Below are 18,713 nucleotides of genomic sequence, written 5' to 3'. Positions count from 1 at the left end.
GAGTGGTAGGCCTTTGTAGCACCTTCTCGCAGTCGTCGATGTGTGCTGCCACGAATCGCCGGCATCCGTCCGGCCCGAGTGTCTCGTCCTTCTCTTCCAACGGGCATCCCTTGATCGGGATGTCGTCTAGAAACGGCATGGTGATGTCCGGGATACAATCCCTCAATACCTTGTTCATTGCATTCACCATGTGGGCCACCGAGTTAGTCCCTCCTTGTGGCAGGGTACACATTCGCACTAGGCCGAGGGGAGTTCGCATCGTCGTAATGTCTCTGCTCTCCACGACTAGCTGGAACTGGTCGTACCCCGAGTATAGATCACAGACCTAGTAAATCGACCTTCCGGCGAAGGCCTCCGCGAACTCGTCTATGGTCCGTCCGATTCCTGCGTTCCGAATGGTCACTCTGTTGACCGGCTGCAAGTCTTGAATGAAGCGCATCGTTCCGTTTTTCTTTGGTACGGTAAACCATCGGTTCGAGTATGGGGCACTCGACGGTTCGAGAATGCCCATATCGACTTTTTGCCTCAATAGCTCCATCAACTTCGGGATGTGAGCTCTCGGTACTGGAATCGGCTTGAGATTCCACGGCACATGCGGTACCGTGAATATCACCATCGGCTCCACGATTGTCGGGTCTACGCACCCGATCTCTTCCGGTGAGAATGCGAAGGCTTTCCCGTGCCTTCCGAGCATTCTCTGAAACCGGTCTTCTTCTGCCGGCAGTAGGAACCCGCCCCCACCGATCTTGAGCTCCCGGAGCGTCCCGTCAGTGAAGGTGTGTCCTATGCAGGCCGGATCTCGCAAACTGGGGTCCAACGCAACCCCTCTGATCCGGGACTCGCTTCCCTCCGGTAAGGGTGCCGCGACTAGCCTTACCTTCCGGTCCACAGTCTTGTACTTTGTGCTAACCCGGGCCGTCCGATCCGGCTCGAGCCCCTATCTGAAGTTCGTGATGACTTCGTACATCTCTTCGGAACATACCGGTATCGTCCGGTCTTCGTTAAGGTCTTCTCCGGCTACCTTCCTCAGCATCCCCAAGTTGTCGTCGAAGGAGACCGCCTCCATGGCTCCGCTGATTTCCTCGTCCAAGCCGAGGACTTCGCACGCTCGAAGTCGCTCCTCCGCCCTTGCCTTTTCTCGGCCAACGATGCCGACTATCATACACCCTCCGTTGTTGGAGAAGCAAAATTTTCTACCTATTGTACAAGGTTTCTTCGGTTTCGGTTCTATCGTACAGCTGTGGGGTCTTTCCCAAGTGTCCGGACTGTCTCGGCCCCACGCCTTGGCAGCCCTCTCTAAAAATCCTCTCGGTTCTCGCCACCGAGGGATTCGCGGTTTCGCTCGTGGTTCGGCCGCACCGTCAGAAATTGGACCGAATGGCGCCCGTCCTGGCTTTTGACCCTCGCGTAGGCCGAACCGTTGTCCAGCACTTTGGTCTCCATTCGCGCCGCTGTGATGTATGGTTCCCCTAATATGACCGGGTGCGAGGACGTCTCCTATACGAAGAAGTGTTGGTCAATCTCGACGTCGCCGATCTTGACTCGCACATTCGGGCGGGCCCCATGCAGTTCCTCGGTGGCGCACGTCGCCGCCCGTATCTTCCACCCGTGCTTGGTGTTGATCGGCCATTTTCCCTTCTTATAGAAGTCCATGGACATCAGGTTTATTTCCGAACCGCGGTCCACCAATGCCACCACCACTTCCTGAACATCTCCGATCTTTATCGGGGTCTCCGTGGTCGCTCGGGCCCAGTGTGGCCTCGAATAGTGGCTCTCTGCCCACTCATCTTCCAGCGCCATGGCGTTGATGTGTGTCGTCTGCACCTCCACCGGTCTTTCCGGTTCCGTCTCCGTCGACAGCCTCTTCCGTTTCACCAGGTCCACAATGGAGTCGTGGAACTCCTTCTTGGCGATCCCTAGCACCTCCCGCAATGACAACTCCACTTTGCTGTCGAGGATCCGTTCTTCTAGGACCTTTCGTAGGTCCGTAGTCCTTTCTATTTCCGTCCCCAGTCGGTATCCGCCCTTCCTGGGGTTATCTTGCAAGCTGGGCCCACCGGCATCGTTCCGTCGCTGCCCGAATCGGGTCTCGTACCGTTGTGAGGGCACAGCCGCTCTGGCTTTCCCCACTCGTTTGTCTTCTACCAAAGCCTCGTAGTTCCGGCAGGCGGCTTCTACGAAGCCCGTCTTCTCCTCGACCGGGTCGCTCCACCCGGTTACTTCCCGGACCCGTCTCTCGGCGCGGTCCGCTTCGTCTTTCCTCAACCGTGCGCCGGCGAGGCCTTCCAGCATTACCGACCAGAATCCGTCTTTGCTCTCCTTTCGGGCCTCGCTGCCCCCGACCCGAATGCCGGTCGACGCCGAGTAGTGGATGGCCTCCACGTGTCGGGCCGCTGCCTCTTCCATCAGTCTCTTCATACCTCCTCACCCGTCGTTTCGGTTTAGGGCCCTTCTGGTGTCGCCGGCGTGCACCCGGCCTTCCCACAGGTACACCACCCGGTTCCTGAACGCCTCGGCGAAATCGCCGCAGTCCTTCCGAATGTGGCCGACCTCGTCGCACCACATGCACCTGTTCCCTGCTGTCGGTCGTCGGTCTCGAGCCGGTTCACCGCTTTCCCTCCGAGTCTGGGCGATCTGGAGATCCTTTATCGCCCGCGTCAACTCCTCCAGCGCTGCTCCTTCAGACGAGTCATTGACCATGCCGGTCGAAGCCGAACCGGTTCCGAGCCACTCCCGGGTCTCTGCCCTTCGCCCTTGTGGTGCCGGTTCAAGCCTCCTTGCTGTGACAGAGCCCGCTCCGGTCGCCCCGTTGTCAGCCCATTCTCGCCGTTTGTCGAAACGGCCACAGACTCTCTTAACCGCAGTCCAGTCGGTCGTCAGCTCGTCTTCGGTTTCTAGCAAGGAGCCGACTTGATCCCGGTCCCGCTCGTCCACCGACTTGACGAACAGTAGGACCCGGCTCGTATCCAGGACGGTTCGGTCAAGCGCCGAGAGGCGCACAAAGCGTTCCTCAAACTCCCGGAGGAGTGCCGACGCGTTTCTTCCTTTGCCGGGGGACTCCACCCATTCCATGAAGTCCCGTTTCGAAAGCCGGAGCGCGTCGTCCAGCCCGTATTTCTCTAGGAGTCGGCCTTCGAACTCCTCCCAGGTACGGCTCTCCGCCCGTACCTCGAGCACCTCCGCATGGATGCTCGGCATCGCCACTCGAGGGAACCCGGCAAGACGCCTCTCTTCCGGAATGTCCCGCATCAACATTTCCGCCCCGTAGTACGCCAAATACTTCGTAGCATCCTTTCCGCTGAACCGGCCGATCGTACCGACAACCGCCTCAATGGCTCTATCGAGGGCGCCGGTGCCCTCGCATGTGCTCAATATCCGATCCACGGCCGAAGCCATGGCCTCTGCAAGATCCGACCCTTTCATCTTCTACTCTTCTGCCGCCTCTTTCACGTCGGGTTCACCAAGATGTCGAGGTAATCCTCGCGGATGCGTGGAACGAGGCGGGACCTCGGGGGTCTTGTACCGAAGAGCAAGAGAGAAAAGGAGAGGGGAAGAGACCCACAAGGTGCGAACGTAGATTCACAGGGACACGACCCTTCGACACAGAGACGCGAGTGCGACAGCGACACAGAGAGACACGAATGTATGTAAAATTATATAAACAAGACAAACAACAAGAAGCACGAAGTCGGTTACAACCGAACAGGCCGGCGAACAGATGCCGATGCCTGTTCGTAAACGCACAGAAAGAAAGGAGTAGGTTGGAGGTGCTGCCGGAAGCACTCGGGCATTCCTCAGAGCAGCGCGAGCCTCCCGAAACCTGCACAGAAAGGAGCTACAGAGTATGGAAGAGAGAAGCCTTCGGCCCGCAATCCGATAGCACTTCGTCCTCGACTCTCTGCGATCCTTCGCCCCTCCTCGTCTCCCTCCTTTTATAGGCAAGGAAGGAGCCGTTTCCCCTTTACTTCCTACCTACCGAATCTACCTGCCTAGGATCTCCTATGTACAACATAAGGCGCACGTGCATGAAGAGCCGGTTCCTACGCTCCGGTGCATCGATTCCGCTTGTGGACGATTTTCTTCACGACAGCATTTAGTCGATTCTGGCTATGGATACAACGACCTTGCACGCGCTAGTTACACACAAACCACTTACACTCACAACTCAAACTATGAACAAGACGACTCTACTCATAAAGTTTTCCCTAGTAATCTTTATACTTAGATAACATACGCGTTATTTACACAACTGGACTAAATAGGCACTCAAAACCTATTTACATATTTGATCTTCTTCCCTGATACCTGTCTAGAATTCGGCCCATCCGAAAGGGACCTAATTCTCAACAGAAATTTCAACATAGATTTTTACCCTTTCAACCATAGTATGAACCATACGTGCATTCGCATTCGAGTATGGTAAACACCCTCAAAGAATGGTAAATACCATACTTTTGGATTAACTATTTATTATGAGGTAAATAAACCTAAAAAAGACAAAAAACGCACACAAGAATGTTTGAATAAAATTCACATTCATTTTCCAATGTAGGAAAATGAATGTTATGCTAGACGAACCCAAATTTACATACTATGCTTTCAATTACTCTCGGACTGCTATAGACATACATATATCCCAAAGCTTTAGTAATAACCATTATACATGGCCACATGCCTTATGTCGGTGGAGGAAATGCCTAGATCAGTGCCTGATACCTCCAACGTATACTGCCATTAATCATGCATAATACCTTCATCCTTTCCCATCTCTTCTTAAAAACCTCTTGCTTTTGAAAGATTACATCTGAAACACCTTTGATAGTATCATATTCTCCTTTTAGTGTATGCACCAAGGTCACCCAAATCTCCTTTACTACATCAACAACATTCCATTGAATTTGTTGAAATATCCTTCAACATCTACTAGCCCACAAAACCCATTAGGTTATTGAACTAATTGTCTCCTAAACCACTCCATTTTGGACCAAATTAATAGGCATACATGGCAACACTTCCTCAACATATTGACCTCTTGTATATAATGCAAAGTTAGCATTTTCTTTTTCATAATCTTGTACCTCACCCTTAATATCAACCCACATTATTGTCCCCCATTTATATACTCTAGAGCCATACACCTCATGCAAGTGACGTAAAAACCTTTTCCAAACCAATTTGGCAACCATACATGACCATGAAAGGTGCTGAAGAGACTCCACTTCTAACCCTCAAAAATCACACATCTTGCCACATCTTTACGATACATCCAAACCCTAACAGGAACAGCATAATGAACAATCAACCATCTAAATAGAATAATCTTCTTTGGAATTTGCATAGCTCATACCCATTTCCAAAATGTTGTCATGTGAGTAGGATCAACATTATAAGTCAACCCTGTTGTAGCAGTTGTCGGCCAATGGGGTACCCTATGTTGTATCATCTCCCTTCCCAATCGAACGGAATATTGAAAAAACGGAATCGGCCTAACATCCTCCCCAGAATATGATCTACGTAGCCACTTCCATTCACCTTGGTCCCATTCCAATTCACATAATGGTTTTCTCCCCACTACCCATAAATCCCACCATGGATGAACATCATTAGGATCAGGGTTGAGGACTCAAACCTTATCTACCTTAGCTAGAATTCTAATAGGTTTTAATATAGCCTCAACCAAACATTCATCTTCCCGGAGAATCGTCCATGCTATAGAAATCATAACTTAAGAAAGTATCATTATCTCTAAACTTCAATTTTGCCATTCATTTAATTTCTTTCTTTGCTACTAAACTTCAATTTAGTGCACTACTTGGCAAACAAGATAGTTCATAATTATCTCATGAAATCAATACTTGAAACATTCCAATGGTTACATGTTGGTGAATATTAAAAATGTTATGGTTAACATTTTGTAATTTATTATCTCTATGTTGTTTTAGCTCTAAGATATACCTACCTAGTGTATTAATATATGGGGTATCCAATAGTTGGGAGAAGGTGGGAGAGGCTCCTAGTATGTCTTGGTTATTTTTAACTTATCTCAATGTAAGGTGGACACTTGCATGTAAAGTGATACTCATCCTCTATCACTATGTGACATGATCTACATATTTGTTCTTCTTTGGGTCCGTTAGCATGACCATTCTCAATCTCAAGTTGGTGAGATGATACTCTAAGGTTGTCCACTGGAGACTAGAAGGTCATGCATTCAACCCCTATGGTCCATAGTTGCACCTAGAGAGAGAGAGATGTAGATGACTTGGTAATTGCACATGGGCTTCTAGTAATTAGACAAAATATATATGGTGTAATAAAAAGGAATGGAAGTCAAACTTTGATCCCAACTCCTAGGATCAGTAGTACAACATCTTAACAATATGATAAGCTAATTACAATGAAGCTCAAGATGAAAACTGACAAAGGAAGCTTAGAAGAGGCAAAAAATGTAATCTTTGTTGTCTCTTACATTATTTAGGGCTTTTCATGCTAACGTGGCCACAAGATCAATTGTTTCTTCCCTTTTTATTTGGTTTGTTGTTCTCAAAGATGAGACAACATTTGAACATGTTATCCTATAAACTTGTCCAATTAGAAAGATATGGGAAATGAAATGTACAAGTACTTAGCAAATGGAGAGGAGCCATTGTCTCACAATGGTCAACATCAACATGAATTGTTCGTGTGGATTGTCACACTTAAGCCATTATATATCACTCAGAATTATTGGAAATTATTCAGTTTCTTTGATGAGTTGAAGCAATCAGTGTCTATCTTAATCCGGATGTCAACTTTGAAGTTGACTACCAATACCTCCATTTTAAGCTGCAGTTGTCTTGCGCTTCAAGGGACATAGTCAACTACAGGGAGTTCCATAACTAGTGCAATTTTGAGAGTAGAATTAGAACTGCATTCAGTATATCAACCAAGATTTTGGCTTGCATTTAAATAACCCCTCTTAATAGTAAGAAGAAAGCCGTTATATTAAGATTAAAGTCTAACTCTCCTTATAAAGGTTACATGATGTTTTTTGTTTACCAATATTTAAAGCCTACTTGGCGAGTTTTATGTTTTAATTCATTCATAACACCCAACACTCTACAAATGGGAGGCAGTTCATCACATTGTGCTTCGCACATAATGTCTTGTTTAATACAACCTTGTTAGATACATATTCGTACAATTGGTGTTGAAGACAAAGGTTAACTCAATTAGTAAGGTGTACACGTTGCTAAGCAAAACAAATTACAAGAGATATGTGTGCCCTCTTGCTTGCAATTTATAATATATATATATATCCTTTCTTGAACGCAATATGTATAGCCTTTCTTGATTGCAAGATAGTGATGCTAATAACAAGTCTTTTGAAAAGATGTGAAGAATTCATGTTGTAATGCCTCCTTTGCACTAATCCTATTTCTTGGATCTATTTGCAAACATCTCTCAAGCAAATTAAAGAGAGACGGTGGCACCAATGGCAATATATCCGACCTCTTTATGTTTTTCTCACACCAATTCTGCACTGAACAAGGCTGTAGTTTGGATGAGCTAACCTCCTGTAAATGTTATTCATTGTTAATCAAGGATTAGAAAATGCCAAGAAATCATGTATGTTTTCAAAACATTAAATGGCATCAAAATCAGTCGAGAACCACTGCTCAATTTGACATTAATAACAGAAATTTCCTTCGGTAAACCCTCATTATTGCAGCAAGAGAAATGCAAAGAAACTAGGCATTCCTAGTGGCAAAGGCAACCTATGGTAGCTTCAAGTACAATAATAAAAATTATGACAGTATATTAAAACTCTCTTACCATGCGTATGGATATGACTTACCTGTTACATAGTTATAAACCTTAAAGAAAGGCTTGTATTAAAGTGTAACATACAAATTTTCGGTGTGACCAACCCAATTCTTGTTTATCACCAAGGTATCTAGTCCACAGGAGGGGGGGACACAATTATTTTAAGACGAACAGGGCTCTATATTCATTAGCAGAGATCCGTTCAAATTTGCAATAGAATAACTTATGTCATGTGGTGAAACGATAATACATTGTCCAACAGATACCCATGCAACGTTTCCATGGAATAATAGTCCATAACCTGGTGCGTATGAGAATGTCCATAAAAGCTAATAAAATGTTCAATCATACCCTGCCTCAAGTATCTCATAGTAAGCAAGGAAACATGCTCCATATCATCCAGAATCTTATATTTCTATGATGACAACGAATAAGGATGGCAATCATATCATATTACAATGAAAAAGCTTACCTTGGGGAGAGTAGCTTCGCGATTATGTTCCTTTGCCAGTGTACAGATTGCATCACTGCCAGAAAATTGTGATATATCCAATAATGACCTGTAAGCGAATGTGACTGTTTAGCAGTAAATTTCTGATGTAAGAAAGATAGAGAACGTATAGTAGACATTTCTTTGGAAGTAATAAATGTCTATAGTATTTTGTATGTAGTACAGAGTATTTGGTTAACTTTATTGCATACTGTAATGTCTCCTTTATCAGTTCCCCGACTACAAATTGAGTTCTTACTGGTCTAGGTTGCTGGAGAATGAAAATGGTGACTTCCCAAGAATAAGTTGAAAGAGACTGACCCCAGCTGACCAGATATCAATCTTTTCATTCTGAAAAGGAGACTTCAAAAGAACCTGAAACTTGTGTATGAACATTAGGACCTACACCATTTGACTATATAATACTTCCCTATTTAAATGTATCCCTTAAAAAATTACCTCTGGAGCACGATACCCTTTAGTACCAGCACATGGCCCTTCTTTTCTCATTTTTTGCATCACTGAAGAAGTACAAACATGATAATTATCAAAAGAATCAACAAAGAGAATATACAGAACATTTGCTTCTATAATGCCACATGGATTACCTCGAGCTTTAGAGGGATGGCCCAATTCAGGAGTTTTTACGTACGACAATCTCGAAATAGGCATAGTGCTTTGCAATAAGCTCTGGTCTACTAAAACCTTTTGATGTTTTCTTTTCTGAGGTGCAGCAACTCTTTTTTTATAAGAACTCGGTAAAGCAGAAACAGGTGGTTGTGGACTCTGTTGATTCTTCTGTACAAATTCCCATAGTTCCCGTCTACCGAACCTTGGAATCATTTGCTCACAATTCTGTGTATCACCATTCTGTTGCTGCCCCAGGGGTGACTGGAAACATACAAAGATTTTTTGGATGTTAAGCTCCAACTACACATTTTAAGGCAAAAAGCTCTGAAATATTCTGTGTTTCTCCAAATGCCTTTAACCAATAACCAAAAGAGAAATTAAATTTACTATCTGGTCAATTATGTGATCAATTCATCCTATTTCTCTCAGTTACATGTTATTAGAGTAATTATATGTCAAATCATCCTTTTTTTCTTAGTTATGGATTAACTAAGGGCAGTTAGTGAAATAAACAAAGCTCAGGCATTTGGGGAAAACAGACGTGATTAAGAGTTTTTTCTTACACAAAATTCACGCAAATGTATAAAAATGCATTAGGACATACCCATTGCGTGCTTGGCTTGGATCCTTTCAAGGCATTTGTAGCTCCCTTCACCAAAGAACTTTGCCCACTTGCAGGAGATGACCTCATAGAAGAAATTTTAGGAAAAACATGACCAGAGCTATCTAGACTAACTTCTGGAAAATGTGACTTGTTCCGTTGACGGTTTGGTGTCAACTCAATATAATTGTGTGATTCAGAAATATTTGATTGTGTTAATCGGCTGGATAGATTCGTATCACACGTTGGAGTACTAGATGGAGTGGATGTTTTATCTTGAAAATGTCCAGTTTCACGATTTGATCTGTTGCAATATTTAGGCATTGACCGGTGCTCCCGAACTATGTGCTTTGAGGTTGACTCAGTCTCTTGTTGAGACTTTTGTACATATTTATATGTGTCAGCACCACCTTCTGTGGTTTTCTTTTGGTACTTCATACCTATAAAACCATACAAAAAGAAACTAGATGAAATTTCTGCAATTTGCATATGGATAAAGAAAATCTGATTACACTTAGTAAAGGAGCACTTATATAGTAGCTTGGAATATCAACGCATGCATAGGACATAACATTACTACTATCATCTAGTGGAAAGATGATGAAATCCTTCCACTCAGATTATTATTTTAGGACATAATCATCACCAAAAACACACAATACTATAGTCTTATATGTTTATAAATATATTGACACTCATTGCACACATATATTGAACAATTGGATATATCCTAGACTAGAGAATATCAATTTTAAGTTTCACTATGGAATGATGACTCATTCATAGAGAGATCCTCTCAATGGAAGACCTGAAATCTGAAAAATATGGAATGGGCCTTCATTTTGGTCATTTATGGCATACATATCAATCAAGCTACCAAATAAAGAAAACTGTTTCAATCCTCCTTATTTCACAATCTGAATTCAAAATTACAAATACAAAAGTTAATGATATTTCAGATACTGACCGCCTGAAGAAACGTGCTTTTGTTGAACCTGCATTATTGGAAGCAAACCAAATCATGCCTTAGATTAATACACAATATAAGCATCCAAATAGGCCATAACCATAATTAGATAATCATATATTATAACTGAAACAAAAGTATACTACTGATGCAGATAACTGGAGAATAATCCAATGGTCTAATTATCATATTTAATTACTGTCACAAAACAAAAGTCAATAAAATAGAATCAAACCGTCGCAAGGTTAAAATCAACGAGCCAGCCATTCCGTCTCTCCCGAGAAAATAGAAAGTTTCCTGGCTTCACATCTCGGTGAATGACTCCCTGCACACGTTTGCAACAATGTGAATACCATGCACAAAACCCTAAGACAAGCACATAAACATATTTGGTTTTACAATGGCAAGCATATAAATAAAAATCACATAAAGAAAAATACTCTAGGAAAAGGCAAGCACATAAACGCAAAATAAACAAAAATCACTGAGAAAAGGTAAAGCAGACAACAGCCAATAGATCAGGGAGACTAGTTTATAACCACAAATAGTTCAAAAAGGAAAGCATATACACGAAATTAGCTCAGAAAGGTAAGAACATAAATCACTGTATATTTCAAGGTGGTCAACACACCTTGCTATGGAGGTAATCCAAAGCTTTGAAAAGGGAAAACCCGTATGTCTGCAACTCCGAGATTGTAATCTCTTTCTTCAAGACCTTAAAAATGAAAAAAGTACTTCATAAGTTACTTGTTTAGGATTAGAAAGTATAAAAAATTCACATAACATATTCACCTCAGGTTTTTCATGTTCTACATATTCTAAAACAAGGCACTGTCGGCCAGACTCCTCTATTACATCTACACATCGAGGAATATAATTGTGGCCACTACAAAATGCAAATAAGATGTGAGAATTCAAAAAAAAAATTCAATGGAATCCACCTTAACACTGCAGTGGCCCAAGAAATCAGTAACTAACTCACCCATATTTTTGTAGCACCTTGATTTCGTTTTGCACATATTTACTAGAGGTTTTCTCATAGGGATCTACAAACAACATTAGTACCAATTAGAAAAAATGACTTAGATGTTGAGATTAAAATATTAATATAAGAGTTTTGACTCCATTCAGAGATGCTCACACTTTATTGCACGTAGTTTGCCATCAATTTTACTCATTGCTTTATATACTGTGCCATAACCCCCTGCAGAAGATACAAGACTTGATCAATATTTCTATTGTTATTGATCATTAAACAATTTCACTAACATAGCTTGAATGAGTGTATGTACCCGATCCTTCAATGGACTCCACAATAAATCCTTCAAAGGAAGGCAATTTGTCATCAAGTGGCTACAAAATCATTAAAAGATAGTGAGGACTTTACTGATAGAGTTTATATAATCAACAGTCTAGGAATATATATATATATATATATATATTAATGGATTTAGTATGAGAGTGACCGACTATGGAATAATGTATCTCTATAGTAACCAAAGAAATCTTTCCAAAGGGATGGGATATGAGACCAAATGTGTACATCAGTCTATATACAATTATAAAAACAGTGTGTATGTCAATGTAATAAACATGCCTAGCATTCCCCAAATGCACTAAATGGGGAATGTTAAGCATCAGTCTATATACAATTATAAAGACAGTGTGTATGTCAATGTAATAAACATGCCTAGCATTCCCCAAGTACACTAATTGGCCCAATAGGAACCTGACTTGAACAATTTTTCATAATTTGTTTCCAGAAGTCATCTTAAATTTAATGAAATCAAATGTGTGCATATGAATAAATGAAAGAAAGGCATCTTTACTGTGGAACACCCTGAAAACATATGGTAACACTAGAGAGAGAGACTATGTGTGTCTATGAGTAATGTAATGACATGCTTAACAACCTCCCATGTACATTAATTAGGCCTAGCCATAAAAATACCTGACTTGAACAAGTTTCCATTACTGGAAAGCAAGCAAGGCCTGTCTCTTGGCTTCTTGGATGGCCACTTGCTTTCTTTCGCTTGCCTAACTTGCTCGCTTGCTTAGCATTCTCTGGTTTCTTTGGTAACTTTGTTGCCTTACTCCTCATCTTTGCTTCCTTCATATTCTGAGGACTGATGGTAGCATTTACATCAATATCAAGATTCTCCAGTCCAATCTCCATCTGCCATTTCTGATTCATAGAATGATCAATGGACTCTTTCAAAGCATTAACACTACCGTCTGTGCACACTTGATTTCCCAGTAGATTTACATCTGCCACTAACATGCTTGTATTCATTACTGTCTCCGCCGATGAAGTATGCATTGTTGTTTGGGCCACATTGAGATCTACATCATTCGGTATTTCCGTAATAACTGAACCGTAAAGAATTGACTTATCATCCATACAGTCTGGCACAATAGATTTCTCAAAATTACACCTTCCGTTTATAGGGATTGTTTTATTAGATGTCATTGCTACCATAGATACAAAGGGATCAAGTTCTATTTTGATATTTACTAAAGATGCAGCAGTGGATGATTCCGCTGCATAACATTGTTTATTCATATTTCGATATTGCTTCCTTTCCAATTGTGTAGGGAACTTATAAGCTTTCTCAATGTCCAAAGATAAACTTGAAGCATTTGAATCCTCTACTTCTATGTCAGTTGCGTTTGAACACCTCTTCTCAGACAAATCGTTCATGCCAGATGGACGAGAATTCATTGTTATTGAAACGTTTGCTTTCTTCCTTGGAGAGAGAGGTGTTTCCTGAATACATCTTTTCTGAGGGAAAAGCTTACCATGTGGATTGGTGGAGAGGTTCGAGTCCGTCTGGAATCCATAGGTTATAAGATGAGATTCATGAAGATCCTCTTGCGTTTCTGACAATATTCTCGAAGATGGAGAGAAGCATAGAAGTCTAGGGAGGGGAAGCGGCATTTCCTTGGGAAGCGGCGACGAGAATGAGCAGTCTTGGAACAGGAAAGGTGCAGAGGGGGGGGCGTACCTGTGCTTGGCGGCATCGAAGAGGTCGAAAAGGAAAGGGGAGAAGGTGACGTCGCCGTTTCGGGAGAGGCTGAGGGGGGAGAAAGGGAGGGTGCAGAGCCATTGGATCTCCGGAGGGGTGAAGCCGAGGGGAGGGGAGCGGCGGGAGAGCTGGGAAGGGGAGGAGGAGGAGCCATGGCGGAGGAGGAGGCCGACGAGGATCCAGGCGCGGTCGCTGGTCATCAGGGACTCCTCCTGGGGGGAGGAGGAGGGAACCGCCGCCGCCATGGAAGAATGCAGCAGCAGCAGCTGTAGGAGAAGCTGGATCAAAAGAAGCAGGAGCAGGAGCAGGAGCAGCAGGAGCAGAAAGCTTCTTCTTCGCCTTCTCTTCTGCGTCGATCGTCGTCGATCGTCAGTCTCTGAGAGAGAGAGAGAGAGAGAGAGAGTTTTTTCTGTTTTTGTTTTTTGGAGAAGAAGATCAGAAAAACCAAAAGAAAGGAGAGAGAGAGATGGGGTGGTTTTGGCGGGAGAGGTCGTGGGCCGTCGGATCTTCTTCGTCTCCTCTGCGAATCTCAGTTTTCCGATATTCCATCGCCCATACCCCTCTCCCTCCTCTCTCCTGCTTTTTGGCCTTTTGCTCTTGCTTTTTTTTTTGTCTCTGTCTTGCATTTTTTGCTTTTTGCCTTGCGTTTTGCTCTTTGCTCTTGCTTTTTTGCTTTTTGCTTTGCTTTTTGCTCTTTGCTCTTTGCTCTTTGCTCTTGCTTTTTTGCTTTTTGCTTTGCTTTTTTGCTCTTTGCTCTTTGCTCTTTGCTCTTTGCTCTTTGCTCTTTGCTCTTGCGCTTGCTCTCTACGAAACCTCTAGAGCAAACTCCCATGGACATTAAAATCTCTCTCTCTCTCTCTAAAAGCACACAATTTATACTAACTGTATGTAAAATCCACTTGTTACAACTTCTTAGTCTTCTCCGCCCAGGGAGAGAGGGACATCTTGTAAAAGCCATTAGAAAACCTCGATGTGCACTTGAGGAAATGATGATCCCCACATGCTCTAACATGCAGAAATTCCACATAAGAATGCCTTTCAACTTCTTCATATAGGCTTTCACCCCATCCCATGTCTACTATCAAACATGAATGCCTTATGCATATATCCAATTGTGTTGCAATCCCCAATATCGTAAACATTGGAACAATATCTCCACCTTGTCATTTGGACCATTTTTGAACATACTAAGAAAAAACCCCATTGTTGAGGCCTCAAGTAATAGGGGGTTTAAGCTTACTAAATGTTTGATAAGTACTTCCAAATGATCCGCGCTATAGGACATTTAATGAACCTATGTGTATTGCCCTCCAATGGAATGGTGCAAAAGAAGCACGTACCTGACCCTAGTCCTCGTTTCTTTAAGACTGAACCTAATGGGAGCCCACCAATCATGATTGTCGACATGAATACCTATGCACGAAATGGCAAATGGGAATGTCAACCACATTGTTATATATATGCCACCACCTTGCATTCCACTTACATGCATTCCACACCTTTTCTACTTTAGGTGATAGCCAAGATAATGATACCATTACACGATGATACAATATATTTGTAGTGACCTGTAACAAGTGTGCACCATCCTCTTCACCATTCGGTATTTGTCAATCCACCCAAGGTGAAATATTTGTTTCCATTTGCAAAGATCCACGCAAGAATGGTATATCTTTTAATTTCTCCCAAATCCATAAATTGGATGATATATGTACATAACATCGTTTGACATTTTCACATTTCAACAACCTTTGAGATCATTATCAACCACATCTCCCAAATCTACAACCCCTAATCGAAATAAACAATTGAATTAAGATCATCTTCATGTTCGATTGTCATTGTTACCACAAGTTTTTCAAGGTTTGATCTTCTTATTGGTTTTTATTATAAGGATATTGCCACTACATTATCAACTAGAAAACAACATTATGAGTTTTTGTAGGCGAGACATCTAATAGCAACAAGAGCAATATGATATATATCATGTGTCAATTACATTGTAGAGGTAGCATGATATGTATTTTTGTCAGATAATAAGATAGAGACATGATATGTCTAGTAAATTGATTGCTCCTTTGCAATTTCTCTTTGAGAATCCTCTTCCCTCACAATGATGATTTCCCACCAACGACATTAGTTTTACAAAAAACAAAAGTTGATCAGAAAACTTTCAGCTGTTGTTTGTGCAAAAATGGAAGCATGGTGATGAGATCAAAGGGCATTGTTTTATATTTAAAAGAGATAGTAACTATAGGGTTATCAAAGCGATTGTAAATCCATATTTGTAGGAGCATATATGCTAGTGTGCACAATCTCAAAGTAGAAATGCAAATAATATTTACAACAAGCCTAACCTAACACACCTTGGTGGATATTTTAACTACACCACTATGTCTTAAGTATGCAAGAAGTTTGCTCATCTAAGCTCATGAATCTTATCTATTCATTCGGAGTTCGAAGAATTATGAGAAATAGTTTCTAATGCTAAATCATCATCATATCGATTTGACAATATCTCTTGAGATAATCATTTTCTAATCTCACGAATTTTGGTACATGTAACCACTAACTACATATCATGGATGCATCACATTTCCACGAGATTTGATCATTAACGTGACAAATCAATAAGAAACATCTCTCCACTTTCAAGGTCTCAACGACAATCCGTATAAGATTCATAATTAACCCCTTTAACGTAAGCATTCAACATTCCTTCCTTTCTCCCACTCATTAGATAATATAATCTATCTATCTATCTATCTCCCACTCATTAGATTTCCATTTCTATGTGTTTAACAAGGAGATATAAGGTGCAATTTATCTCCTATCAAGTGCCATTGCACATTGAAAAGATTGTGTGTCAAGTTCTACAATAGTCTTCCATGCAAACAAATTCAGTTCAGAAAGGTGTATTTTCCATTACTTAGTTCACAGCTTAAGTATCCTTGCACCAGTAAAACATATCCATTAACCAAATTTGTAGCTCAATGGATGGAAAAACACATTAAAACATTTCATACATGACACAATAGGATTCTTCACAAGAAATGAATGACATAATATAAGGACAGCATTCAAGAATGTGTTTTTTGCATTCATTGTGAATTATTTGGCATTCTTTTCAAAATAAGCAAGTACCATTTCATCAAGGCCTAGGTCCACATACCCACGACCAATGATGGATTCTCTCATATCCATGTGTGGACAACCTTGGCATTCATTTTGATTGCATCTAGGCAATCACATCAAGATTGAGATTCATTCAAATTCTAAGTGTTTGGATTGGTTTCTTGTGGGTGAGGAGGGATTCGAACCCCCAATACCGTGGTTCGTGGCCACGTGCTCTATTCCCCTGAGCCTACAGGCCCACCCAAATATTTGCTTACTGGCCAAGAAGAGATAGGAAGAAAGCTGAGCAGAGCTTGATCCCTGATTCCACGGTGATTGACCACAAAAGAAAGAAGAGAGAAGAAACAGTATGGAAAGGTCCTGTAGGCAGAAATTTCTGATTCCATATACTTAACATTGCATTGTACCCCTTTTAAATACAAACAATTACATTGTAACCCCTTTCAATACAAATATTGCATTGTACCCCTTTTCAATACAAATGAAATAACATATATTGATTGATAGCCCATCTTATTGCATCTTTTCAACATGTTGGTGAAGTATACACCCTTGAGCAATCCAAGTTCCATGTATGTTAAGAGACCAAAGAATTCTAAACAACCAGATATTGGATAGATAATTTTCCATTCGTCTATAACTGATCCACATTTGCTGTATCAAAAATCAGCCGACATAAAGCAACATGCATTTGTGGAATGCTTCCTGGGAGTTTGGCATGAGAATTTCTCAAATTCTATGTTGTATATTGTGCCAGCATGCTTTCAAAATGCACAGATATATGTGACATCATTTGGCATATATTTGATATTCTTTGTTGCATCCAATCCGAACAATATCAAAGCTTCTCTCGATCGAAAAATGGACCTCTGAAGCAAGCTATCAATACAATACCAACAGCATGAGATGTTTCATTTTTCATTACCAGAAGACTGTGGTACAGATCTTTTGCTTGTTTCATGTACATCTTTCCCATTTGACCCAAATAATTAACAGCTTTGAAGCCATATACATATATTTGGACATACATGGTCTCCTGCATTTTGTGAGAAAAGTTCGAACTTCATGTTGCAAGGAACTTCCATTTTCAATACCATGTCCATTCTATCCATTCTATCCATTCTCTAAGCATACTTTCATTCCTCCCAGAATGTCACGATTTGAGAAACACAACTAGCACCATCACCAACTAGATTATGCCATCACTAATTTATGATCAAACAAATTGATATCTCTGGACAACAAAAGATTAATAGAAAAGCAAAATGGCCACAAATCTCCCACACACAGAAAAATTACTCTTTCTTTGATGATTAGTCGTCAGTCTCCTCTCATGGTGAAGCCTCCAAAATCCAAGTCTCCGGTCCCAAAGTGTTGCCATAACTTTTGACTCTCAAATCGAATGATACGATGAGATGAAGGTTCAAGACCATCATTTTCTTTACCATTGTTAAAGTTTCCATTGGGTCTTCTCACAGAGCTTCCTTCGTCAAACTCCACATCTTCAGTCGGAGGTCTCTTGACACACATCCGGGACTTCAGATTCACAAGCATTCTCCATAGCAATGATGCAGGCAGCCTTATGAATGTGAGTGCCGCAAGATGAACCAGTGCCAAAGGGCAACAACATACTGCTGCACAATCCACCGTGAATCTCGATGCACATCTACAACACATATAGTCATGTAGTTTCTTCTTCTTCTTCGTCTTCTTCTTCTTCGTCTCCTCTTTCCAAGAATGAGGCTTCGCCGATGACGATGAAGAAGACACATCTTCTTTTTGTATCGAGGATGATGATGGCGACTTCTGATTTCCTTCCCTCTCATCATCTTCACCATTGTCATTGTCATTGTCATTGTCATCATCATCATTATTAGGATTTTTTGCATGCTTACCTCTTTCATTATGTGCATTCATGTGTAGCATCCTATGAGCTTTTCCTCCATCATCATCATCACCATCATCTTCTTCTTCGTCTTCATTCTGTTCGTCTAAATTATATGCATTTTGTTGCCACGATCCATCATGTGTGTGACATGATTCCTGAAACCCATTGAT

The 18,713-nt window shown here is 41.8% G+C and overlaps 1 protein-coding gene across 1 annotated transcript; it reads right to left on the bottom strand.

Moving 5' to 3' along the window:
- Positions 1-7,189: 7,189 nt before the first annotated feature.
- Positions 7,190-13,740, bottom strand: LOC147847812 (uncharacterized). The gene is made up of 14 exons (XM_087338805.1): positions 12,446-13,740; positions 11,787-11,847; positions 11,636-11,698; positions 11,477-11,540; positions 11,287-11,380; positions 11,126-11,209; positions 10,730-10,819; positions 10,495-10,522; positions 9,531-9,967; positions 8,905-9,187; positions 8,756-8,817; positions 8,556-8,671; positions 8,279-8,366; positions 7,190-7,556 (listed from the first exon to the last, which is right to left on the bottom strand). Exons 1-14 carry the CDS (start codon positions 13,718-13,720, stop codon positions 7,350-7,352), a joined length of 2,952 nt encoding a protein of 983 aa, XP_087194931.1. The 5' UTR covers positions 13,721-13,740; the 3' UTR covers positions 7,190-7,349.
- Between the last annotated feature and the right edge of the window lie 4,973 nt (positions 13,741-18,713).

The sequence above is a fragment of the Azolla caroliniana genome, unplaced genomic scaffold (genome assembly GCF_043228905.1).
Source record: "Azolla caroliniana isolate FFs.n. ecotype wild unplaced genomic scaffold, voAzoCaro1.0.p SCAF_635, whole genome shotgun sequence".
In the NCBI taxonomy this organism is placed as follows: domain Eukaryota; kingdom Viridiplantae; phylum Streptophyta; class Polypodiopsida; order Salviniales; family Salviniaceae; genus Azolla; species Azolla caroliniana.
This window is presented reverse-complemented; position numbering and strand designations above follow the sequence as displayed.

Excerpts from the sequence above, each read along its gene's own strand:
- LOC147847812 (XM_087338805.1), bottom strand. The coding sequence starts at position 13,720 with ATGACCAGCGACCGCGCCTGGATCCTCGTCGGCCTCCTCCTCCGCCAT. Across the intron at positions 11,848-12,445 it reads TGGAAACTTGTTCAAGTCAG|CCACTTGATGACAAATTGCC; the intron begins GTATTTTTATGG and ends ATGATTTTGTAG. Across the intron at positions 7,557-8,278 it reads GCGAAGCTACTCTCCCCAAG|GAGGTTAGCTCATCCAAACT; the intron begins GTAAGCTTTTTC and ends TAACATTTACAG.